General features: G+C 48.3%; 1 protein-coding gene across 4 annotated transcripts in view; it reads right to left on the reverse strand.

Moving 5' to 3' along the window:
• Positions 1-1,775: 1,775 nt before the first annotated feature.
• The window catches only part of LOC134346519 (tenascin-X-like), a 240,216-nt gene continuing 214,803 nt past the window's right edge, over positions 1,776-27,188 (reverse strand). For all 4 annotated transcript variants that reach the window (XM_063047926.1, XM_063047923.1, XM_063047925.1 and 1 more), the window contains 9 exons: positions 26,764-26,886; positions 22,736-22,879; positions 20,319-20,438; positions 17,227-17,370; positions 14,338-14,489; positions 11,552-11,648; positions 7,712-7,873; positions 2,794-2,957; positions 1,776-2,280 (listed from right to left, as the gene is read on the reverse strand). In XM_063047926.1, the coding sequence (XP_062903996.1) occupies positions 2,188-2,280; positions 2,794-2,957; positions 7,712-7,873; positions 11,552-11,648; positions 14,338-14,489; positions 17,227-17,370; positions 20,319-20,438; positions 22,736-22,879; positions 26,764-26,886 (1,199 nt within the window). In that variant the 3' untranslated portion in view covers positions 1,776-2,187. The remainder of the gene's footprint in view (positions 2,281-2,793; positions 2,958-7,711; positions 7,874-11,551; positions 11,649-14,337; positions 14,490-17,226; positions 17,371-20,318; positions 20,439-22,735; positions 22,880-26,763; positions 26,887-27,188) is intronic.

The raw sequence follows: 27,188 nt of genomic DNA on the forward strand, positions 1-27,188 counted from the left end.
GATACTTCACTCTCCCCCAATTCCCCGACAACATTCCCCAGGACCTCATCCCGCCCATCACGCTCTCTCCAACACCTCACACTTCCGCAATCCCTCTACCCAGGTCCCTGGGTCCTCACCCCACCCATCACAGTCCCCCGGATATCTCACTCTGCCCTCAATCCCCCTAAATACACCCCGAGACATCACCTTAACCACAACACTCTCTCTGACGCACTCCCCAATCCCCCGAAATACACCCTGAGACCTCATCCCACCCCACTCTCCTCCCCAATCTCCCTGTAACACAGCCCGGGACCTCACGTTAACCATAGCACTCTCTGACACCTCACACTCTTCAATCTTGCTAAATACACTACGAGACCTCACCTAACCCATCACACTCTCCCCAACGCTCCCACACTCCCCCCAATCTCCCTGCAACAGTCCCCTGAACCCCACCCATCACACCCCCTCCCCGACACCTCATATACTCCAAATCCCCCTACAACACACCCGGTACCTCATCACATCCATCACACTTTCCCCAATACCAAACAGTGCCCTCAATCCTCTTACAGCACACCCCACCCAACACACTCTCCCCGACACCTCACACTCCCTTAATCCCTGTACAACACGCCCCAAGACCTCACCCCACACATCACACTCTTCCCAACATCTCAGCCAATCCCTCTGCAATACTCCTGGGACCCCGCCCATCACACTCTCAGTGACACCCCACACTCCCCAATCGCCCTACAACACTCCTGGGACCCCACCCCACCCATCACACTCTCCCTGACACCCCATACTCTCCAATTGCCCTACAACACTCCAGAGGACCTCACCCCACCCCACCCCACCCCACCCCACTCATCACACTCTCCCCAACACCTCATACACCCCAAGACACCCTAAAACACACTTCAGTACCTCACCAAATGCATCACACGCTCCCTGATATCTCAATTCCCCTATACCCCTATAGCACCTCCCAGAACTTCCTATCCCTACCTCACACTACCCCAATCACCCAACAACACTGCTTGGTCTCTCAGCCACCCCTCACTCTCTCACTGACACACTCACACTTCACCAATACCCCCTCAATGTTCCCCAGGACCTCATCCCACCCATCACACTCTCCCCGTCACCTCAGGGACTCAGGTCTCTGTGGGTGTGTGTGACTCTATGTGTAAATGCGTCAGTGTTGTGCCTGTGTGTGTTTACGTGTGTATATCTGTTTGTGTGAATGCCTGTAAATTTGTGTGTATGTGTATGTCTTTGTGTACGGTAATGCCTGTAAATGTGTGTGTGTGTGTGTGTGTGTATAAATGTGTTGACGTTGCGTGTGTGAAGACTGTGTGTGAGTGTGTGTGGTTGTATTGTGCATGTGAGAATGTTTGTGTGTGTGTGTAAATGTGTATGTGTGAATCTTTGAATCTGTGAGTGTGTGAATGTGTGTGAGAATGCCTGTTTGTGTGCACATGTGTGTGAATGCATGAGATTATGTTGTGTGTATGCGTGTGAAAACGTCTGTAAGCTTGTGTGACTGTGCTTGATTCGTGTGTACGTGTAAATGTGTCGGTGTATGAATTTGAGAGTGTGTCTGCGTGTGGGTATGCCTGTAAATTTGCATGTAAATGTGTATGCATTGTGTGTGAGTGTGTGTATGTTTGTTTGTGTAAGAATGTGTGTGTGTGTATATATATATTTATGTATGTGTGTGCGTGTGCAAATGTGTCGGTGTTTGTGTGAGACGGAGACAGACTCAGGATTAGAAAAGGGTTCGCCAATTATATTTCCAGACTCTCTGATAACAAAAACACGACATGGTTCCGAACCGGTACAAAAGGTCGAACTCTGCGTAGATCCAGTGGGCGGTGTTGAGTTGGAGACCGAGTCTAGTACTCACACTCCGCAAAGCAGCGTAAATGAAAGTTGGGCGTCTGCAAACCCCAAACCCCTCCGCCAACATGTTCCCAAGTGCAGGGCCGAGCGGCCGTTCCCCTGGGTGAGGGGCGGAGGCCGTCCCGGCGACCTGCGGTTGGCGGGGCTGAGAAGCCGATGAACCTGGATCCGAGCGGAGCACAGACAGACAATGGCGATAATGTGGGCGACGGTGTCGGCGGGAACGCCAGGCATCGGGGTGTGTGAGAGTTAGCTGTAAGCTCTAGTGAAGTCCCTGCGGCAACACCCTCGGCCTCACTCTGTCCTGGCCGCCCGGTGAGGCCGCATCTTCATCTCTGCGAACGGGATGGAGAACTCGAAGCCCTTCCAGCCGAACCAGTTCACGCCCTGTGGAGTGACGAGAGGGGGTCAGCGTCAATGCATTCACACGGGGTGGGATAGGAGAGGTGTGTGTGTGTGGGGGGGGGGAAGGAGAGCAGTGGGGTGGGGAGGAGAGCATTGGGGGGGCGAGATGTGGGGTGGGGAGGAGAGCATTGGGGGGGCGAGATGAGGGGTGGGGGAACGAGGGAAGTTGGGTGAGGGGTAAAGGGGAGGGGAGAGAAGGATGAAAGAGGTAAGGTGTCCGGGAGGTGGTGTAACGAGGGTGAAAGTGGAGGAGGGAGTGGGATTTGGAGGTGGGAGAGTGAAGGGCGAGGAACAGCGCAGGAGGGAGGGATGAGAGTAACAGGAAGATTTTCGGTAAGAGTTTGGGCAAGGCAGCGAAGTCAGGAGTTGCACAGACGGGGTAAAAGAGTTGCGGGGGCAAGGGTGGGGGGGGCTGACGGGAGGGGATGAAAGCGTAAGGAACCGAGGGAGGGGAGCGGCAGAGGGTTGGCAGTTGTGGGTGAGGCGAACTGTTACCTGGTGGTCTTTGTTGTTGCCATATTCGCCGTTGAGGTTGACGCGGTGACAGTTCTGGTACCACCAGCCTCCCCTGTAGGAGACGGCGCAGTTGGTCAGGGCGTTGTCATTGTCCTCGTCCACGGTGGTGAAGTTACTGCCCCGGTGGTAGGCCAGGGAGTTGCCTGTGAGAAGGACAGGGATCGTTTACGTGATGCGGACTACTGGGATTCTTTTAAACCCAGTGTGACTTTGACTGCGCAGTGATTGTTGGTGCCTGACAGGGTGATTTGAGTGGCCGGGAAACTGCTGATGATCTGGGATTTTCACGCACCAGAGAATGGTGCGAGAAACGAGAAACATTCAGTGAGTTGCTGTTCTGTGGGTGAAAACCCGTTGTTAATGAGAGACGCGACCAATTCTGCAGATGCTGGAAATTCAGGCAACACACATCAAAGTTGCTGGTGAACGCAGCAGGCCAGGCAGCATCTCTAGGAAGAGGTACGGTCGACGTTTCGGGCCGAGACCCTTCTAACGAAGGGCCTGCTGCGTTCACCAGCAACTTTGATGTGTGTTGTTAACGAGAGAGTTCAGAGGAGAATGGCTCGAGCTGATAGGAAGGTAACTGAAAAAACCACACATTTATTTATTTAGAGATACAGTCCATTCCAGCCCAGCGAGCCAGCGCCGTCCAATCACACCCATATGACTGATTAATTGACCTACTAACTGGTATAGTTTTGGATAGTGGCTGAAACCCACACAGTAACGGAGAGACCATATAAACTCTTTGCAGGTAACAGCAGAAAATGAAGCCACGTCACGGTCACTGTAATAGTATTGCTTTATTTATTTCGCGATACAGTGGGAAACAGGTTTTTCCAGCTGCACCACCCAGGAACCCACCGATTTTTAACCCCAGCCGAGTCGCAGGATAATATACAATCACCAGTTAATCTACTAACCGGTACGTCTTTGGGCTGTTCGGAAACTGGAGCACCTGGGGTGGTACAAACTTCGCTTGCAGAGGATGCCATCTCCACGCCCCCAGCTGAAATGACAGCGGGCTAATGTACCGCCAGCGGAGCGCCCCAACGGCGTTACAACAGCGGTGTGCAGAGGAGCGTCTCTGAACGCAGAGCACGTTAAATCTTTAAGTGGGTGGGCTACAGCCGAAGAAGACCACGCCAGGTTCCACCGCTGTACCTAATAAAGTGGCCGCTGAGTTTACGTGTGGGAGATCCCATCAAAGGCTTTCTCCTGGTTCAAGGCGACACCCCCTCCCCCCAGCTCCGCCCTGCCCGTATCCCTGAGCAGTGTGAGGATTTTATTTAACAAAATAAACTTAATTCATAATTTCAAAAACTTACAAGAGTAAACTGTTCAATACCTTTTCATTCATTACCCTCAATGTTTTCTGTACCGTTCTATTGCATTCCTACTCATCAACAGCATGTCTGCCACTCTCCGGAGCGGTACACTGCTGCATGAATAAGTGAGAGGCTTCCCTCCCCCCATCCCAGCCAGCCCCTCCCTCTCCAGCTGGAGAAGAACCCTAAATCATGGTCCTTCCCCACCGGACCCTCGCGGTGGCTGCGCCAAGTTTCAGCTCGTCCCTCAGCACGCACTCCTGCAGCCGAGAATGTGCCAGGCGGCCGCATTCTGCCGTGGGCATCTCCATGCGCCAACCAAAGAGCGTCCTTCACCAAATTGGTCTGCCGGCCGCACCGGATGTTTCTGTCCGTGGGCCTCCCCGGGCACAGCCCGTAGACCGGAGGGTCCTCTGTCACGCAGCTGCTGGGGATGAACGGTGAAACAGGCCCTCGCATCTTTCTCCACGTGCTCTTGGCGAGCCCACAGTCCGCGAAGTCTACGGTGATCTTTGGGTAGCCCGCCGTGGCTCAGGCAAGGTCTTGGTGACTTTTGGTGAGATCTGGCGATGAGGCATTCTGCCAGATGGTCTGGACCATCGCCTCAGGGAACCTCCCTACTACGTCCATCCATCTGCAATAACTTCACTATGAAGGGCAGGGCACTGTCCAGCTGACTGGGACGTTGCGCGACTGTGGGGCCAGACCCATTCTTCACAACACCGGGGACAGCCCGTGCTGGTACCTGGAGCCCACGTGTTTCAGTTCCACGCACAGCCTGATGCAGCCACACACGGAGGTGGTCATCAGGAAGAAGGCGACATTGGGAACGTTTTTGCCCCCGTTGTCCAGGGACCTGTGCATGGTGGCCCGTCTGACCCGCTCCATCTTGGATCTCCAGATGAATCTGAAGACAGCTCGGGTGACTCCTAAGCTGGGAGAGTGGGGGAGGGGGCTCACTCCCGCGCCAAGTACAGCAGCCCTGAGAGCACCTCGCACCTGATGACCAGGTTCTTGCCCGTTATCGGCAGGGAGCGCCCTCCCCACAGTCCCAGTTTCTGTTTCACCTTGGCAGTCCGCTCCTGCCAGTTCTTGTTGCACGCCTCTGCCCCTCCGAACCAGATCCCCAACACCTTCACGTGGTCAGACCTGATGGTGGAGGGGACACTGGATCGGTCGGGCCAGTTGCCGAAGAGCATGGCTTCGCTCTTCATGCGGCTGACTCTTGCCCCCGACGCTAGCTCGAACTGTTGGCAGATGCTAATCAGCCTGCGAACTGACCTCGGATCAGAGCAGAAGACGGTGACGTCGTCCATGTACAGGGAGGTTTTCACTTGGGTCCCTCCACTGTCTGGCAGCGTCACCCCTCATACTTGCACCCTCCCTGTTGGCTTTGGCAAACAGCACACAGACAAGACAGGTGTAAGGGGTTTCCTCTTTTATGTTACTGTGTAGGCTAATTAAAATGGCTTCTTTGTTATGTTAACTGCTGAGAAAGTTCTCTCCCCAGCAGCGTGTTTGGGTGTTGTTTGGGTTATATTATTGATAAGAGAGCGAACGAACCAATTGGGATAGATGTTATTCTTACTATTGTGTCTGTAAGTTATTGTGATGCGTGGGTTTCTGGGTAGAAGGCGCGATGGACAGAGAGAGAATGGACAAGGTGCTGTGAGTCGGCTAACGGGGTCGGATCCTGAGCAGGAGTCCGAGGTCCAGGGTCTTCGGCGAGGAGAGGAGACGGAGACAGACTCGTGTGGAGCGTCTGGTCGACCACTGTGGTTGGTCCCAGGCGGCAGATCGAGGTGGTCAGAGGGGATTGAATGGTAAAGAGAGGATCGTTACCAGAGCTCCAACTGTTTGTGCATGAAACATAGAAACATAGAAAATAGGTGCAGGAGTAGGCCATTTGACCCTTTGAGCCTGCACCGCCATTTATTATGATCATGGCTGATCATCCAACTCAGAACCCCGCCCCAGCCTTCTCTCCATACCCCCTGAGCCCCGTAGCCACAAGGGCCATATCTAACTCCCTCTTAACTATAGCCAATGAACTGGCCTCAACTGTTTCCTGTGGCAGAGAATTCCACAGATTCACCACTCTCTGTGTGAAGAAGTTTTTCCTAATCTCGGTCCTAAAAGGCTTCCCCTCTATCCTCAAACTGTGACCCCTCGTTCTGGACTTCCCCAACATCGGGAACAATCTTCCTGCATCTAGCCTGTCCAATCCCTTTAGGATCTTATACGTTTCAATCAGATCCCCCCTCAATCTTCTAAATTCCAATGAGTACAAGCCCAGTTCATCCAGTCTTTCTTCATATGAAAGTCCTGCCATCCCAGGAATCAATCTGGTGAACCTTCTTTGTACTCCCTGTATGGCAAGGATGTCTTTCCTCAGATTAGGGGACCAAAACTGCACACAATACTCCAGGTGTGGTCTCACCAAGGCCTTGTACAACTGCAGTAGTACCTCCCTGCTCCTGTACTCGAATCCTCTCGCTATAAATGCCAGCATACCATTTGCCTTTTTCACCGCCTGCTGTACCTGCATGCCCACTTTCAATGACTGGTGTATAATGACACCCAGGTCTCGTTGCACCTCCCCTTTTCCTAATCGGCCACCATTCAGATAATAATCTGTTTTCCTATTTTTGCCACCAAAGTGGATAACTTCACATTTATCCACATTAAATTGCATCTGCCATGAATTTGCCCACTCACCCAACCTATCCAAGTCACCTTGCATCCTCTTCGCATCCTCCTCACTGCTAACACTGCCACCCAGCTTCATGTCATCCGCAAACTTGGAGATGCTGCACTTAATTCCCTCATCCAAGTCATTAATATATATTGTAAACAACTTTATACATATCTATAACAGCTTTTACAGTCTGTTTTTATGTTCCCTGCCAGTTTACTCTCATAAACTTTTTTCCCCTTCCTAATTAAGCCCTTTGTCCTCCTCTGCTGAACTCTGAATTTCTCCCAGTCCTCAGGTGAGCCACTTTCTCTGGCTAATTTGTATGCTTCTTCTTTGGAATTGATACTATCCCTAATTTCTCTTGTCAGCCACGGGTGCACTACCTTCCTTGATTTATTCTTTTGCCAAACTGGGAAGAGAATGAACTTTGATAAGTGTGGCACCTTTTATTTTCCTTTTATATTTTATCTCTATTAATTATATAGTTCCAGTAATATCTATAAACTGTAAATCATTTAATCATATATGGTGTATTGTCTGTTATTTGGGCGGGGTGGGGTACATCACACAGCATCCACACAAACTAATTACCCAGTTTGACAGGGCCGAGGGCTGTTTCCCTAGACGACAGCGAGCTGAGCGACCCTGAGGCTTGCCTGGGAGGGGGGGGGGCTACACAGGGGAGACTGGACAGCCCTGCCTGACTCCAGACTCAATGGGGAAGCTATCTGTTTCCAGGCAGTTGTCCAGCCCCATCAAGTACTTAGGTGATGGTATCCCTGAGCAGGGGGTTGTCCACGTCCCGTCATGCACGTTGACGGTGGTATTCCTGAGGAGCACGAGGGTAGTGCTGGATCTGGCAGTGACTCACCTGCAGTTCCGGCATATTTTCCCAGCCCCAGCTGGTACTTCACAGCTGCGTCCCCCACCACAAAGTTATCGTAGGTGGCGTACACAGACTCCCCACCAGCGCGCAGGTCCACGCGCAGCTCGAAGCGCTCCTGTGATGTCAGTTGGTGCAGGTTCTCCAGACCTGGCAAGCGAAAGATTAAAGGAGAAAGGTATAGCTTTATTTGTCACAAACACTGAAATGTGTCACTTGCGTCCACGGCCAACATTGTCCGAGGCTGTGCTGGGAGGGTAGGCCGCTCGTGTCGCCACGCTTCCAGCGCCAATGTAGCTTGCCCACAACTTGCTAACCCTGATCTGTACGTCTTTGGACTGTGGGAGGGAAGCTGGAGAACCTGGAGGAAATCCACGCGGTCACAGGGAGAACGTACCAACTCCTTACAGACAGCAGTGGGAATTAAAACCAGGTCGCTAGCTCTGTAAAGCGTTACCCAAACTGTGCCCCCTCAGGTTTGACACGAGGAGTGGAAGGGCAGCTCCCAACACTTCCAAAACCAGGGAAACAGGTGTGGAAAGGCAGGAATATCCCAACAACAGCCAATTACTTTGGAACAAACTGATCCCAATTCATCCCTACACCTACCTCCTTCTTCTCCACGACTGGTGTAGAATCAGACAGTAACACAGAATGAAAAGAGGCATTCATTTAGGAGAGGTCTAGAATATAAAAGCAGGGATATAATCACTGTTCCCCCTCAGCTGCACTGGAGCATGGCTGCCGCGCAGTAACAGAAATGCTTCCTAGCACATAGCCTTCGTTGCCACGCAGCTGGAATAACACAGCTTTCGGGCTGTGTTAAAACTTCCTGCGCAGAGCAATGGTTGGTCCACACAGCTGTAAAAAAAAGAACTAGAGGGAATGTTGGATGTAATGCTGAGCCTTTGTAAGGCATTGGTCAGACCACACAGAGTATCCTGAGCAGTTTTTGATCCCAGGTGTATGAACAGATGTGCTAGCATTGGTGAGGATCCAAAGAAGGTTCACAACAATGATTCTGGGAATGGAAGGGTTATGGGGAGCGTCTGAGGCTGTACTAGCTGGAGTTTAGAAGAATTGGGCGGAGGGGGCAATCTAATCGAAACCTATTGAATATTTAAAGGCCTAGATAGAGTGGCATGGGGAGGATGTTTCCCACAGTGGGGGAGTTCAGGACCAGAGGGCACTGCCTCAGGCCTCAGAACAGAGGGATGTCCATTTAAAACAGAGATGAGGAGGAATTTCTTTAGCCACAAGTGGAATTCATTGGCACATTCGGCTGTGAAGGCCGCAGTATTTGTTTTATTTAAAGCACAGCTTGATAGGTTCAGGGTTTCAACAGTTATGGGGAGATGGCAGGGAACTGGGGTTGAGAGGAAGAATGATGGAATGGTGGAGCAGACTCGATGGGCAGGTTGATCTAATTCTGCTCCTGTCTTATGGTGTTAAAACAGGCCTCTCAGCCTAACTGGTCCATGCACTTGGTTCACATCCCTCTAAGCCTTTCCTGTACCTGCCTCATAGTTCCATACACAGACTATGTGAAGAAGTTAGCCTCCCTGGGGCCCTGTCAACTTGTTCCCCTCACACCCTAAACTTGAATACTCTAGGGTTTAATTCCTTTTCTTTGGGATGGAAAAGGCTTGTGTATATTTGCCCCATCTATGCCCCTCAAGATTTTATACACCCCTGTAATACCACCTACATACCACTGGGTGTTGGAATGGAGATATGTCTCTATGAAAGGAGATGTAAGGCTCCCCTTCCCTCCACTGGCCTGCAGGTCACCCTTGGGCAAGGTGTAGCACCTGCTTAGAACCTCACCCCCTGATCAGGATCGCGTGAAGCCATGCAGACAATGAGTATTGATAACTTTTGGGGTACCTGTCTTGTAAAGACATTGCCCAGAAGAAGGCAATGGCAAAACACTTCTACAGAAAAATTTCCCAAATACAATCATGGTCATGCAAAGCCCATGATCGCCCATGTCATTCGACATGGTACATAATGATGATGATGGTGGTACAGGACATGCCCTACTCTCGCTACGGTCATCGGGCAGGAGATACAGGAGCCTCAGGTTCCACACCACCAGGTTCAGGAACAATTATTACCCTTCAAACTTCAGGCTCTTGAACCAGCGGGGATAACTTCACTCATTCCAACTCTGATCTGATTCTATGGCCTACAGACTCCCTTTCAAGGACTCTTTGCAATTCACGCTCTCATTTTTGCACGGACTCTCTTCTTTTGCACATTGGCTGTTTGTCAGTTTTGGTCTCTTTATGTAGATTTCTTTGTAAAGTTCTATTACATCTCCTTATTTCCCTGAAAATGCCCACAAAAAAGTGAATCTCAATGTAGTGTATGGCGACATATATGTACTTTGATAATAAATTTACTTTGAATTTACCCATATGTTCAAATGAATAAGACCAAAAGACAGAAGAACAGAATTAGGCCATTTTGCCCACTAAGTGTCTGTGCCATTCCAGCATGGCTGATTCATTATCCCTCCCAATCTCATTCTCCTGCCTTCTCCCCATAACCTTTGACACCCAGACTAATCAAGAACCTATCAAGATCTGCTTTAAAAATATCCAATGACTTGACCTCCACAGCTGTCTGTGGTAATGAATTCCACAGATTCACCACCCTCTGGCTAAAGAAATTCCTCCTCAACTCTGTTCTAAGTGGATGTCCCTCTATTCTGAGGCTGTGCTCCCTGGTCCTAGACTCCCCCACTATAGGGAACATCCTCTCCACATCCAGTCTATCTGTGCCCTCTGGTCCTAGACTCCCCCACTATAGGAAATATCCTCTCCACACCCACTCTATCTCAGCCTTTCAATATTCAATAGGTTTCAATAAGATCCCCCTCCCCAGCCATTCTTCTAAAACATAGCGAGTACAGACCCAGAGACATCAAACGCTCTTCATATGTTTACCCTTTCATTTTCGGAATCATTTGTGTGAACTGAGAAGGCAAGGGTTCTCATTTTAAACCAGCTCAGAAAATACTTGTGGATTGGAAGGTTTTAATAGTTTTAACAATACAAGAGATGTGTGAATCCTTCAAAGTCGCGGCACTTTGGGTTGTTGAGAAGGCTTTTGATGTGTTGGCCTTCATTAGTTGGGGGATGGAGACCAAGAGCCATGAAGCAAAGATGCAGCTTTCTAAAAACCCTGGTTAAACCCCACTTGGAGTATCGTGTTAGGTTCTGGTCACCTCATGAAGAGGACGTGGAAACTTCAGACAGAATGCAGAGGACATTTACCAGGATGCCATCTGGATTCGAGAGCACGTCATAAGAGAAAAGGTTGAGCATCTTACGGTTTTTCTCCTCGGTACAAAGGAGGATGAGAGGTGACTTGATAGAGCCGTACAAGTCGATAGAGTGGACAGCCAGAGCTAATTTCCCAGGACAGAAATGGCTAATCCAAGAAAGCATAATTTTAAGGTGATCAGAGGAAAACATAGGGAGATGACAGAGGCAAGTTATTTTGGACAGAGAGTGGTGGTACGTGGAATGCCCTGCCAGGGGTGTTGGTAGAGGCAGATACATTAGAGATATTTAAGAGACTCATGGGAATGTGGATGAAAGAAGGGAGGGAATGTTAGATTGGTCTTAAGAGTAAGCAAGAAGGTCAGCACAACACTGTCGGCCAAAAGGCCTGTACATAGTATTCTATGTTTCTATGAGTTAATTTCCTGTTATTGTCAGGTCTAGAATCCGATCACTATAAGGATGAAAAGTGCCTCTGTGGTCCCTGATCTCCAGCCACCCTCGGGTGCCTCAGCTGTAACCATCTCGTGTTGCTCACCCAGCCAGTGTTCTGCAGCAAGGTCCCCAAATCCAGCCACATAGTCCTTCCAGCTACGTGTGAAGTTCAGCTTTCCATTCATTCTCCTCTGGAAGACCTGCAGGAAGGGGACAGGAAAACTGTCACAATGTGGAGGTACTTTGCATCCCCTGCTCTGTGGAAAAGGGTCACCCCTCGGTCTCCTGTACTCCAGGAAGAAGTCCCAGCCCATTATCATATTTCAAGCCCTCCATTCTGTGCACTCTGGTTCACCCTCTCCACCCAGTCTTCAGCGGGTTTAAATTAACGTCAACCACAAGGCCAAGAGAGAAAGGAGCAGAGTTCATCCAGCGAGTCTGTTCCACCATTCCATCATGATGATGAACAGCCCTGACCTCCTCCTCCTACATCAGCGATTGCTGAATGCAGCTCTGACCACCACAGGCAGTTTCTACTCCTGGGAATCTCTGGTATCCATTAGGATCGGCACTTAGACCACTAGACTACGAGGCACAGGAGCAGAATTAGGCTATTTGGCTCATCGAGTCTGCTCTGGCATTTCATTATGCCTGATCTCTCAATCCTATTCTCCTGCCACCTCCCCATAACCTTTCACACCCTGACTAATCAAAGAACCCATCGACCTCCACAGCCTCTGAGTTCCACAGGTTCACCACTTTCTGGCTAAAGAAACCACTCCGCATCTGTCCTCACTTGAACTGCACCCTATGGTTCTGAAAGAGGTGGTGGTTGAGATTGTGGTGGCATTAAAAATGATCTTTCAAAATTACTGGACTCTGGCATGGTGCCAGAGGACTGGAAAATCGCAAATGTCACTCCACTCTTTAAGAAAGGAGGAAGGCAGCAGAACAGAAAGGAAATTATAGACCAATTAGCCTGACCTCAGTGGTTGGGAAGATGTTAGAGTCAATTGTTAAGGGTGAGGTTATGGAGTATTTAAGTGACACAGGACAAGATAGGTCAAAGTCAGCATGGTTTCCTTAAGGGAAAATCTTGCCTGACAAACCTGTTGGAATTATTTGAGGAGACTACAAGTAGAATAGATAAAGGGGATGCAGTGGATGTTGTGTATTTGGACTTTCAGAAGGCCTTTGATAAGATGCCACATATGAGGCTTCTTACCAATTAAAAGCCCATGGGATTACAGGAAGTTTACTAACATGGTTAGAGCATTGGCTGATGGTGGTAGGAGGCAGCGAATGGGAATAAAAGGATCCCTTTCTGGTTGGCTGTTAGTGACTAGTGGTGTTCTGCAGGGGTTGGTGTTGGGACAACTTGTTTTTATCTTCTATATCAACGATTTGTTTTCCAGTTTGCAGATGGTACGAAGATTGATGGAGGGGCAGTTGTGTTGAGAAAATAGGAAGGCTTGCAGCAGGACTTAGCCAGATTAGGAGAATGAGCAAGAAAGTGGCAAATGAAATACAATGTTGGAAAATGCATGGTCATGCACTTTGGTAGTAGAAATAAATGTGCAGAATACTTTCTAAATGGGCAGGAAATCCAAAAATCTGAGATGCAAAGGGACTTATGAATCCTTGTGCAGAACAAGCTAAAGGTTAACTTGCAGGTAGAGTCAGTGGTGAGGAAGGCAAATGCAATGATGGCATTTATTTCAAGGGAAATAGAATATAAAAGAAAGGAGATAATGCTGAGCCTTTATAAGACAATAGTCAGGTTTATTACCGTTACCAATACACCAACCTAGTAATAAACCGTTACCAATATGCCAACCCAGTAATAAACCGTCACCAACATCCCAACCCAGTAATAAACCGTCATCAACACCCCAACCCAGTAATAAACCGTCACCAACATCCCAACCCAGTAATAAACCGTCACCAACATCCCAACCCAGTAATAAACCGTCATCAACACCCCAACCCAGTAATAAACCGTCACCAACATCCCAACCCAGTAATAAACCGTCACCAACATCCCAACCCAGTAATAAACCGTCACCAACATCCCAACCCAGTAATAAACCGTCACCAATATGCCAACCCAGTAATAAACCGTCACCAACATCCCAACCCAGTAATAAACCGTCACCAACATCCCAACCCAGTAATAAACCGTCACCAACATCCCAACCCAGTAATAAACCGTCACCAACACCCCAACCCAGTAATAAACCGTCACCAACATCCCAACCCAGTAATAAACCGTCAACATCCCAACCCAGTAATAAACCGTTACCAATACGCCGACCCAGTAATAAACCGTCACCAACAGCCAGCCCAGTAATAAACCTTCACCAACACCCCAACCCAGTAATAAACCGTCACCAACACCCCAACCCAGTAATAAACTGTCACCAACATCCCAACCCAGTAATAAACCGTCAACATCCCAACCCAGTAATAAACCGTCAACATCCCAACCCAGTAATAAACCGTTACCAATACGCCGACCCAGTAATAAACCGTCACCAACAGCCAGCCCAGTAATAAACCTTCACCAACATCCCAACCCAGTAATAAACCGTCACCAACACCCCAACCCAGTAATAAACTGTCACCAACATCCCAACCCAGTAATAAACTGTCACCAACATCCCAACCCAGTAATAAACCGTCACCAACATCCCAACCCAGTAATAAACTGTCACCAACATCCCAACCCAGTAATAAACTGTCACCAACATCCCAACCCAGTAATAAACCATCACCAACACCCCAACCCAATAATAAACCAATACTCCAATCCAGTAATAAACTGTCACCAACATCCCAACCCAGTAATAAACCATCACCAACACCCCAACCCGCGAATGTGAAACTTACCATCCACCCTCCACCATCCGTGCTCATGTCGCAGAAGACTCTGATCGGCCGCTCCTTGTTTCCGTTCAGGTACAGGGTGACAATGTTGGACTCGGTCCTGCCGTTGCTGAGTTCCTCCTCACAGTTCTTGGGGAACGGGATATGTACAGAGACTGTTGAAAGGATCAGACAGAGGGAGGGAGAGAGAGACAAAGGTGACCGCAGTGTGGAAATGCAGATGATCACAGACAGCACAGACCTGGAATTCCTGTCCTGCCTAGTCAGAAACTGGGAATGGCTGGGATGATTTCCAAACATTGGTTCATTAAGAAGGAATTACAAAGACTGGTCCATAATGTCGAGGACACTCATGGTCTCAGAACACATCCTACACAGTCAGGAAAGCTCGTCAACTCCTCTGCTTTCTGAGGATGCTGAAGAGAGCTGGTCTTTGCACGTGCATACTCACATCATTTACAGATGTGCTGAAGGGAGCATCAACAGTACATCACTACTTGATCGTTTCCTGTCAGTCACCTTATGTACGGACACTCCTGTGCCTACTGTCACGTTAAGGACAATCTGTGTACACAAGCTATATTGTGTATTTATGTTTATTGTGCGTTTTATTATTAATGTGTTCTTTATCTCTTGTGTGAGTTTTATGCTGCATCAGATACAGAGTAACAACTACTTTGTTCTCCTTGTGCACTGGAAATGACATTAAACCATCTTAAATGTTGAAAGTGAAAGGGAACAACTTACTGGACTAGTGTTTCAGAAACACTAGGGATTCTGCAGATGCTGGAAACCTAGAGCAACACAGCCTGTGGATGCTGTTGGATTGCCCTGTAGATGTGTCATTTTTCCTGTAGTTTAACTTTCTTATTCTTGTTTTAGGAACATAGACACATAGAAAACCCACAGCACAACACAGGCCCTTGCTCATGCAGAATACTGCAAGTCCATTCACAGGCAAGACTGACACCAGGGAACTGCGTTGCCTCAGTTGGGGTGAGGACCACACCTCAGCTGCGGAGTCAACTTGGATGCAGTGGGCAGTTGCAGTCACCCAAGGGAGAGAGCAAGGGCCTCTGCGGGGAGTGCTAGGAGTTACTCTGGGTCGGGGGCTGACCCCTCTTGTCAGGGCTGCTGTCCAGTGTTGCCGTTGTTCGCTCGGTGGAAGAACAAGCTGGACCAAGACAATCTCCAGCCATGCAATGCAGGAACTTGGGCGATATTTTTCTCTTTGTGACTGTATATTTTTCTGAAGCATGTCTTATCTGTGCTACATGCAAATTTCTGGTGATGTGTTTTGCACCTTGGTCATGCAGGAATGTTGTTTCGTTTGGCTGTATTCATATATAGTTGAACGACAATTAAATGTGAGGTTGAACTTGAACTTCAGCTACACCTCATTCCGGACTTCTCAATAACCTCGGATCAAAGACATCCAGATCCAACAGTGAGAAACGGGCTTGTTTCACTCTTGTGGCTTTGTTTTGTTCTGCTGTTGTTGCTGCTATTAATTGTGTTATTCTGCTGAACAACGTGGACATGTTACGTTCGCACCGAAATGCGTGGTGCCATCCTGACGTTACTTTCATTGTGAAGGCAAACGAGCACCTCACTGTACACGGGATAAATAAATCTGTGTGTGAACGCTGCAGGAACTCAGCAGATCAGGAGGGGAATAAACTGCCGACGTTTCAGGGTGACACCCTTCATCAGTACAGGAGGGGAAGGGTGGAGAAAGTGGGGAGGGGTAGAAGCTGGCAGGAGATAGAAACGTAGAAAACCTACACTATATCAACATAGACACATAGAAAATGTAGAGCAGAACACAGGAAATAGAAACATAGAAAATCTACAGCACAATACAAGAGATAGAAACGTAGAAACATAGAAAACATACAGAACAATACAGGAGATAGAAACGTGTACAGGGAACGGAGGGATACGGACCGTGTACCGGTAATGGAGGGATACGGACCGTGTATAGGGAATGGAGGGATACGGACCGTGTACCGGGAATGGAGGGATATGGACCGTGTACAGGGAATGGAGGGATACGGACCGTGTACAGACAGAAGGTGTCAGTTGTTTAATTAGTTCAGCACAACATTGCGGGGGGGAAGGGACTGATTTCTGTGCTGTACTGCTCTCTGCTTCCTATCTCTCTGTTCTAACAGGAGGCCACTACAAGCGGACACAAGTTTAACCTTGTGGTTGTAAAGTTTGGCGGGGGGGAATGTAGATTCTTTGCACAGGAACTGGTGGGTGTGTGGAATGCGCTGTCAGATGTGGTGGTAGAGAGCGATGTATTAGGGACATTTAGAGGCGCATGGATGAAAAGAATGGAGGACTACACAGGAGGAAAATGTTACGATTGATGTCAGAGCAGGTTAAAAGGTCAGCACTACTTCGTGGGCCGAACGACCTTGACAATGCAGTCATCTGTTCACTATTGGCAAGGACAGGTGTGTGAGTGTGTGTGTGTGTGTGTGTGTGTGTATTGTGTGTGTATTGTGTGTGTATGCGTGTGTCTTTATGTGTCTGTGTGTATGTGTTTGTATGTATTTGTGTGTGTCACTGTCATTATGTGTCTGTGTGTGTGTGTGCGCGCACGTGTGGTTGTGCGTCTGTGGGTGTATATTTGCGTGTGTGTGAGTGTGTGTGTGTGTGTGTCTGTGTGTGTGTATTGTGTGTGTATTGTGTGTGTATGCGTGTGTCTTTTTGTGTCTGTGTGTATGTGTTTGTATGTATTTGTGTGTGTCACTGTCATTATGTGTCTGTGTGTGTGTGTGCGCGCACGTGTGGTTGTGCGTCTGTGGGTGTATATTTGCGTGTGTGTGCACATGCACGGAACACAGTCACGCCTGCACCTGCTCTCCGCCCCAGGTCACTCACCCGTGGTGAAGCTAACCCTGACACGGGAGCTTGTCCGCGCGCCCTGGGCACTGTGAACCTCGGCTGTGTACATGGTGCGTGGACGCAGACCCACCAATTGCAGCTCTGCACTGTTACTGGGCACGGTCCTCCTGACGGCAGGAACTGTGAGACAGAAGGAAACAGGTGAAATGTACCTCTGTTCCACAAGAGGACAAAGTTATCTCACAAATAAAGTTTCAAAGTTAATTTATTATCAAAGTGCGCATATGGTATCCCTTACTAGCTTGAGATTTATTTTTCATCGGCATTTACACAAAAATAAAGAAATAGAAAATAGAAAATAGAAATCTACAGCACATTACAGGCCCTTTGGCCCACAATGTTGTACCGACCATGTATCCTACTCTAGAAGCTGCCTAGAATTTCCCTACTGCATAGCCCTCTATGTTTCTAAGCTCCATGTATCTATCTAAGGGGCTCTTAAAAGACCCCATTGTATCCGCCTCCACCACCACTGCCGCCGGCAGTTCGTTCCACGCACCCACCAATTTCTGTGTGAAAAACTTTACCCTGATGTCTCCCTTTTAACTACTTCTAAGCACCTTAAAACTATGCCCTCTTGTGCTAGCCATTTCAGCCCTGGGGAAAAGCCTCTGACTATTCACACAATCAATCATCTTATACACCTCTATCAGGTCACCCCTCATCCTCCCTCGCTACAATACAATGGAACTTACAAATAAATAGGCACCTGTTAGTCTCATGAGACCATGGATTTGTGCCTTCGAAGGTTTCCAGGGCGCAGGCCTGGGCAAGGTTGTATGGAAGACCAGCAGTTGCCCATGCTGCAAGTCTCCCCTCTCCACACCACCGATGTTGTCCAAGGGAGGGGCATTAGGACCCATACAGCCTGGCACTGGTGTCATCGCAGGGCATTGTGTGGTTAAGTGCTTTGCTCAAGGACACACACGCTGCCTCAGCCAAGGCTCGAACTAGCAACCTTTGAATCACTGGACGAATGCCTTAACCACTTGGCCAAGCGCCAACACGGAATTTACAAAAAGACTATACATAAAGAAAGACTGACAAACAACCAGTGCACGAGAGAAGACAAATAGTGCAAATTAAAAAAGTTATACTGACAGCATGGGTAGTTGAATATTCAACAAGCTCACAAGTCATAGTAGCAGAATTTGGCCATTCAGCCCATCGAATCTGCTCCACCATTCCATCAGGGCTGATTTATTGTCCCTGTCAACCCCATTTACCTGCCTTCTCCCCATTACCTTTGCTGTCTTTAGTAATCAATTACCTGGTCTCACCCATCACCTGTCAACTTGTCCTCCTTCCCCTCACCTCAGCCTCCTTTCCTGGCATCTGCCCCCTTCCTGATGAGGGGTCTTTGCCCGAAACCCCGACTGTTTATTCCTCTCCATGGACACTGCTTGAGCTGCTGGGTTCCTCCAACACCTTGGGTGTGTTGCTCAGGATTTCCAGCATCTGCAGAACCTCTTGTGTTCGTCAATCAGAATTAGGTTCATTAGTACTAACTTATACGGTATGAAAATTTAAAAACCAGAGATTCTACAGATACTGGAAATCCACAGGAACACACACACACACAAAATGCTGGAGGAACTCAGCATCTATGGAAATGAAGAAACAGTTGATGCTTCAGGCCAAGGTCCTTCGTCAGGAAGGTGAAACTTGTGGTTCCAGGGCTACGGTACAGTGCAAAAGCATAAAAGTCACTCTAAAATATTAATTTGCTTACTCACTTACTAAATGAATAAACAGATAGATGGATAGTGTAAAAAATGACTAATGAGGTAGAGGTAGTGAGAGAGTGTTCAATGCCCGTTCAGAAATCTGATGGCAGAGGGGAAGAAGCTGTTCCTAAAACATTCCATAGTCATAGTCATACCTTATTGATCCCGGGGGAAATTGGTTTTCGTTACAGTTGCACCATAAATAATAAATAGTAATAAAACCATAAATAGTTAAATAGTAATCTGTAAATTATGCCTGGAAATAAGTCCAGGACCAGCCTATTGGCTCAGGGTGTCTGACCCTCCAAGGGAGGAGTTGTAAAGTTTGATGGCCACAGGCAGGAATGACTTCCTATGACACTCAGTGTTGCATCTCAGTGGAATGAGTCTCTGGCTGAATGTACTCCTGTGCCCACCCAGTACATTATGTAGTGGATGGGAGACATTGACCAAGATGGCCTGCAACTTGGACAGCATCCTCTTTTCAGACACCACCGTGAGAGAGTCCAGTTCCATCCCCACAACATCACTGGCCTTACGAATGAGTTTGTTGATCCTGTTGGTGTCTGCTACCCTCAGCCTGCTGCCCCAGCACACAACAGCAAACATGATCGCACTGGCCACCACAGACTCGTAGAACATCCTCAGCATCGTCCGGCAGATGTTAAAGGACCTCAGTCTCCTCAGGAAATAGAGATGGCTCTGACCCTTCTTGTAGACAGCCTCAGTGTTCTTTGACCAGTCCAGTTTATTGTCAATTCGTATCCCCAGGTATTTGTAATCCTCCACCACGTCCACACTGACCCCCTGGATGGAAACAGGGGTCACTGGTACCTTAGTTCTCCTCAGGTCTACCACCAGCTCCTTAGTCTTTTCCACATTAAGCTGCAGACAATTCTGCTCACACCATGTGACAAGTTGCATCTGCCTTCCTTATGTGTGGGTCTTCAGGCTTCTGTATCTCCTTCCTGATGTTAGCAATGAGAAGAGGGCACATGCTGGGTGGTGAGGGTCCTTCATCAAGGATGTTGCTTTCTTGATGCACTGGGTGGTAGGGGTTACGTTGTAAATGTAGTGAGTGAAATGAGTGGGAGGGTGTACGTTATGTGCTGAGGAGTGGGTTCAACCCCGAGAGTCTGTATTCCGTGTTGCTCTGCTGAGCGTTGTCAACATGCTATGTTGGTGCTGGAATGTGTGCCGATACGTGTGGGGCTGCCCCCAGCACGCCCTTCGGGTATGTTGGTGATCAATGCAAACAACGCATTTCACCGTATAAACCAAAAGTACATTTGAATCTGAGACCACCCCACCCCCCCCGCCACCCCGAGACCCTGCACTCACTCCCTCGCGCCTTGTAGCTGACGATGTAGTGGTCGATGGGTGCAGTCGCTGGTTTCCACTCCAGGATGGCCCGTGTCTCCGAGACGTTGATGGCCTGTAGGTGTGATGGTGGGTCTGGGGCTGGGAAAGCAGTAATATAGGAGATTATTCACACTTGGCCTTTCCAGGGACCATAAGACACAGGAGCAGAATTAGGCCACTTGGCCCATCGAGTTTGCTCCATCATCAATTATTTATCTTCCCTCTCAACCCCATTCTCCCGCCTTTTCCCTGTAACCTTCAAGAACCTATCAATCTCCACTTTAAATATACCCGATGACTTGTCCTCCACAGCTGTCTGTTGCAATAAATTCCATCTGGCTAAAGAAATTCCTCCTCGTTTCCATTCTAAAAGGATGCTCCTCTGTTCTGAGGCTGTGTCCCCTGGTCTTAGACTCTCCCAGCATCCTCTCTGTCTAGGCCTTTCAATATTCAATGGGTTTCAATGAGATCTCCAACCGTCCCCCATTCGTCTAAGTTACAGCGGGTACAGGCGGCTGAGCCATTAAACACTCTTCATATATTACCCTTTTGTTCCCGGGATCACTTTCGTGAACCCCCTCTAGACCCTCACCAATGTCGGCACATCTATTCTTAGATATGGGGCGCAAAACTGCTCATAATACTCCAAGTCCGGTCTGACCAATGCCTTATAAAGTTTCAACATGCTTTTATATTCTCATCCTCTCGAAACGAATGCTAACATTGCATTTGCCTTCCTCACCACCGACTCAACCTGAAAATAAACCTTCAGGGAATCCTGCACAATGACTTCCAAGTCCCTTTGCATCTCAATTTTTCGTATTTCTCTTCATTTCGAAAATAGTCAACCCTTTCATTTCTTCTACCAAAGTGCATGACTATACACTTCCCGACACTGTATTCCATCTGCCACTTCTTTGCCCAGCCTCCTAATCAGTCCTTCTGTAGCCTCTCTATTTCCTCAAAACTATCTGCCCTTCGACCTATCTTCATATTGTCTGTAAAATTTTCAATGAAGCCATCAATTCTATCATCCAAATCATTGACGTATAACGTAAAAAGTATTGGTCCCAACACAGACCCCTGTGGAACATCACTCATCACCGGCAGTCAGCCAGAAGAGGCTCCCTTTATTCCTGCAAACACGAGGAATTCTGCAGACGCTGGAAATTCAAGCAACACACATCAAAGTTGCTGGTTGTCCTGACAAAGGGTCTCAGCCTAAAACGTCGACTGTACCTCTTCCTAGAGATGCTGCCTGGCCTGCTGCGTTCACCAGCAACTTTGATGTGCGTCCCTTTATTCCCACTCTTTGCCTCCCACCAATCAGTCACTGCTTTGTCCATGCCAGGATCTTTCCTGTAATACCATGGGCTTGTAGCTTGTTAAGCAGCCTCGTGTGCTACCTCGTCAAAGGCCTTCTGAAAATCCAAGTACACAACATCAACTGATTCTCCTTTGTTTATCTGGCTTGTTATTTCTTCAAAGAATTCCAACAGATTTGTCAGGCAAGGTTTTTCTTTGAGGAAACCATGCTGACTATGTTATCACGTGCTTCCAAGCACTCTGAGACCTCATCCTTAATAATTCACTCCAACATCTTCCCATCCACTGAGGTCAGACTAACTGGCCTGTCGTTTCCTTTCTTCTTGCCTCTCTCCCTTCTTGAAGAGTGGAGTGACATTTGCAATTTTCCAGTCTTCCAGAACCATTCCAGAACCTAGTGATTCTTGAAAGACCATAACTAATGTCTCCACGACTACTCAGCCATCTCTTTCAGAACCCTGAGGTGTAGAACATCTGGTCCAAGTGACTTATCTACCTTCAGACCTTTCAGATCCCCCAGAACCTTCTCTCTCATTATGGTAACTTCAAAGATTTCATGCCCCCTGACACCCGGAACTTCCACCATAACTTTAGTGTCTTCCACAGTGAAGACTGATGCAAAATACTCATTCATTTTGTCTGCTGTTTGGTTGTCCCCTATTACAAGCTCTCCTACGTCATTTTCCAGTGGTCTGATATCCTCTCTTGCCTCTCTTTTACACTTTTTGTATTTGAAGGAACTTTCGGAATATGGAGGGTGTGTTGAGCGGGAGGTGAGAGTTAGGGGTGAGTGGTAGGAGGTGGGGAAGGGCATGGGGAGAGTTTGTGGGGAGGATACACAGGATGGGGATGGTGGGACCCCTGGGGGTGAGGGAGGTGGGACAGGGGAGTGTTGGGATGGTCTAATATTAAGCTGGTGGGTAGGGATCGAGTCAGGTGATCAATTGAACGGTGTCCATCGCTGAGTGATTGTATACAGTCGTCAGCAACCCTTATCACCTCACCCTGAGCTATCCACTTTCTCCATTCCCCTTACCGTGCCCCCACCCCCCCAGCTCGCTGTCCCTCACCGGTGGTGAAGCGGCCCAGGATGGGAGGACTCTCCACCCGGCCCCTCATGGGCACGAGGTTGACCTCGTGCTGTGCGCCGGGCTGCAGGCCACTCAGGGTGATGCTGGTTCTGGCCCCATCCACACTCCTGCTCTTCGGGTCACCTGGCAAAAGCACAGAACCCAGGTCAAGTTCAAGTTTGATTGTCATTCAGCTGTACATAGAAACACAGCCAAGTCTGCCGGGGCCAAGGTGCAGAAGGCAGAACCAACAGTCACACACAGCACATCTCATTATGGTAGCAGAAAGCATAGGGATACAAAATATTAAAAAAAATAATATATCTCAAGTCTGTGAGCGTCATGTCCCGTAGATTGATGGTGCATGGATGTTCTCCTGGAGCCATGTTTCTGCAAGAACGAGCCCATGGCAGTTCCTCATTTCACACAAGTGCAGCTGCAGACGAAGGCAGTCCACACAGTGAACACTGTGGGCCAGCCCCCAACCCAACCGAACATGGAATGCAGTGGCACACAACTAGCTGCGGTCTGCTTCCCTGCCGTGAGTTCTTCGTACAATATGCATTGGTGGGACAGACACAGAAAGACAACTGCAACAATGAGCTATACCAAGGGATGGAAAAAGGGTATTTTGGAAAGTCATAATCTTGCAATTGGGGTCATGACTTTGGATTTGAGCATTAGAGGCTGAACTTTGCCTCAGCTGACAATGAAGGAGAAACTTACAATCCAAAAAAATGATACGAATTGATACTTGTGGGTCTACTTTGTTGCCGAATTGCCAACGATTTCTCATTTGAGTGCAATCTGGACACGGGTTGTGGAGGAGGCAAAGGAAATATTCCACTAATGGACTAAACACTAAAGTTATTGAGACATGCTGATCAAACAATGAGCGAAGTGACTCAGACTGGTGGGATAAGTTTTGGAATTGGGGATCAAATGTTCAAATACATCTGTGGGTAAGGGCAGTATCGTATGCAGCGGTAATGTCAATGTTAAGCACGCTGATAATGGTATTGCTTGATGTTTCACCTTAGAAACTGGAAGGCTGAAGTTGTGCAAAGGGAAGCGGATGATGGTTCTGTATCACAGAGAAGGTTATTGTCTGTATACAGAGTGTATGAATTCAGAAAATAAGTGGTACCTTTATCTTTGTAGAATGTAAGTGTCACACTCCTGCTGCAAATTCATGGCGGTCCTGAGTAGTCAATAGAATAGGGGAGCATAGTGATTCTAAGATAAATACCTTTGGATCAAGGGGAGGGAGATGTTGGCCAGAAGGAACTACAGGTACTCCGGTCTGCAAATCAATGAATTCAAATGAATCAAGGACAGTGAAAGCAGATGGACTAATTCCCTTTGTTTGTGCCATGAGGGAGGAGATGGAGCCTGCCATTATATGAAGAAGACTGAGTTCTCTATTTTGTGAGCAAGTTGCTTGGTTTGATCAGTGTTTTAAAGTTGACAGAATGATGCCTCAGACAATCTGCTGAACTAGGGATTATTTCCAAATAAGAAGATATTTGTGAGATGTTCTTTGGTTGGATATAACATACGAGAATGATTCCAAGAATGAAAGGGTTACCGTATGAGGAACGTCTTGTAACTCTTGGGCTGTATTCCCTGGAGTTCAGGAGAATGGGGAGGGATCTCATGGAAACATTCTGCAGGTTAAAAGTCCTGAACAGATTAGATATGGCAGAGTTACTTCCCACAGTAGCTGAGTCTGGGACAAGAGGGCACGACTTCAGAATTGAAGGACGTCAATTTAGAACAGAGATGCGGAGAAATTACTTTAGTCAGAGGGTGGCAAATCTGTGGAATTTGTTGCCATGAGTGGCTGTGGAGGCCAAGTCATTGGGTGCATTTAAGGCAGAGATAGACAGGTTCTTGATTAGCCAGGGCATCAAAGGGTATGGGGTGAACGCAGTGGAGTGGGGACGACTGGAAGAATTGGATCGGCCCATGATTGAATGGCAGAGCAGACCCGATGGGCCAAATGGCCCACTTCTGCTCCTATATCTTATGGTCCTACCATGCAGATTTTTGACCGTTGGAGTCAGCACCTGTTCTGTGTGAATCAAGCCGGTGGATAATTGAGAACAAAGAGCTATAAATCACCGGTCGTCACTTGATGGGAAGAGGGCAGTAAGTGGAGGCTGACTTGGAGCAGAGCCAATAACAAGGTGTTCGAGGTCAGACACAAGACCAACACCCATCGACACTGGAATGCAATATTTGAATTGATAAGGAATGGATATAAAAGTGGATGCTTGGTGTGGGCTGGCAGCGGTAACTTTGAAGAATAACCACTGCAGACACAAGCGTAAGTAACCCTGCGGGAAACGCGTGGTGAGTGAATTGGGACAACGAGGAACACCTGGCCAGCGTAGACTCCTTTGCCCGGGCAATACCTTTGCTATTCTTTGACTATTCAGGAGAGTCAGGTATACTCAGCGGGTATGCACACAAGGCATTTAGTGTATGAATTCACATACTTGTTAGTGTAGACAATAAAGGTACTTGTCGGTAAATACTGACACTCTCTCTGTGCCTCATTATCATGTAAGGGGTTTCTTCTTTTATGTTACTGCGTAGGCTAACTAAAATGGCTTCTTTGTTATGTTAACTGCTGAGAAAGTTCTCTTGCTAGCAGCTTCTCTGGGTTATATTACTGATAAACGAGCGAACAAACCAATTGGGATAGATGTTATTCTTTCTAGTGTGTCTGTAAGTTATTGTGATGCGCGGGTTTTTAGGCAGAAGGCGTGATGGGGAGAGAGAGAGTGGACATGGTGCTGTGAGCTGGCTAACGGGGTCGGATCCCGACCAGGAGTCTGACGTCCAGGGTCTTCGGTGAGGAGAGGAGACGGAGACAGACTCGTGTGGAGCGTCTGGTCGACCACCGTGGTTGGTCCTAGGCGGCAGGTCGAGGTGGTCAGAGGGGATCGAATGGTGAAGAGAGGATCGTTACTAGAGCTCCAACTGTTGTGCACAAAGAGATTGAACTTTGATAAGTGTGGCGCCTTTTATTTTCCTTTTATATTTTATCTCTATTAATTATATAGTTCCAGTAATATCTATAAACTGTAATTCATTTAATCGTATATAGTGTATTGTCTGTTATTTGGCGGGGTGGGGTACATCACACAGCATCCACACAGACTTAATTACCCCAGTTTGGCGGGGCCGAGGGCTGTTTCCCTAGACGACAGTGAGTTGTACGACCCTGAGGCTTGCCGGGGGGGGGGGGGGAACAGGGCTACAATTAAAAGGGTAATTCTGGTAAAAGCAGGCAGTTTAAAGTTCTTGGGTGAAAGCGTAGTGTTGTTTACCGAACTGTGAGGTTGAAGATGGTCAAAGTTCAAAAGTTGCAGATACACCAACAAGGGTTAAAGGTGACACAAAGGTCAGTACCCAACATGCATCTTGGTCTGAGGTTGCATTGAAGGTCAGGGAGTTAAAGGTCATTCACCTCAGTGGTTCAGACTCCGAACAAAGGTCACGCTTTTCTCCTGGGAGGGTGGAGATGCTCTGATAGACCCCATAAGCCCCGTCCCCAACACCGAGCAAAGGCCAGGACAACGCACACACAATGCTGTAGGAACTCAGCTGGTCAGCATCTCGGGAGGCAAATAAACAGCTGACGTTTCAGGCCGAGTCCCTTCATCAGGACTGGTCAGCAAGGGGGCAGGAGCCTGAACGAGGAGGTGCGAGGGAGAGAGAAAGGATACAAGCTGGTGCGGGGAAGATGGATGGGTGGGAGAGAGGGATGGAGTTAGAAGCTGGAAGGGATAAAGGGCTGAAGAAGAAAGAAAATAAGATGAGAAGATCTGATGATCTTAAACAGAGGATTCTGCAGTTGCCGGAAATCCAAAGCAGCACACACAAAATGGTGGAGGAACTCAGCAGGTCAGGCAGCATCTTTGGAAATGAATAAGCAATTGACGTTTCAGGCTGAGACCCTTCTTCAGGACTGGAGAGGAAGGGGGAAGATACCCACGCCAACCACCCAGCCCTTTTACCTTGTACGGTTGGCACGTAGAAGATCTTGTAGGTGTCGACGGGCTCCGAAGCAGCCGCCCAGCTGATGGTGACAGAGGTGTCGGTGATATCGGTGAAGCTCATTCCGTCCTGCCTCTCCTGGGCTGGAATGTCAAAGCGACATTACAGAGATAAAAGAACTTAGGGATCAGCTTCATATGCCACATGTACGTTGAAACACAGAGTAAAATGTGTCATCTGGTTTTACGACCAACACAGTCCAAGGATGTGCTGGGGGCAGCTCGCAAGTGTCACCCTGCTTCCGGGACCAACATAACTTGCCCAGAACTTACTAACCTGAACCCCTACGTCTTTGGATTGTGGGAAGAAACAGGAATACCTAGGAGATTCCCACGCGGTCATAGGGAGAATGTACAAACTCCGAGAATCAAACCCCGATCGGTGG

The sequence above is a fragment of the Mobula hypostoma genome, chromosome 5, assembly GCF_963921235.1.
Source record: "Mobula hypostoma chromosome 5, sMobHyp1.1, whole genome shotgun sequence".
Classification (NCBI taxonomy): domain Eukaryota; kingdom Metazoa; phylum Chordata; class Chondrichthyes; order Myliobatiformes; family Myliobatidae; genus Mobula; species Mobula hypostoma.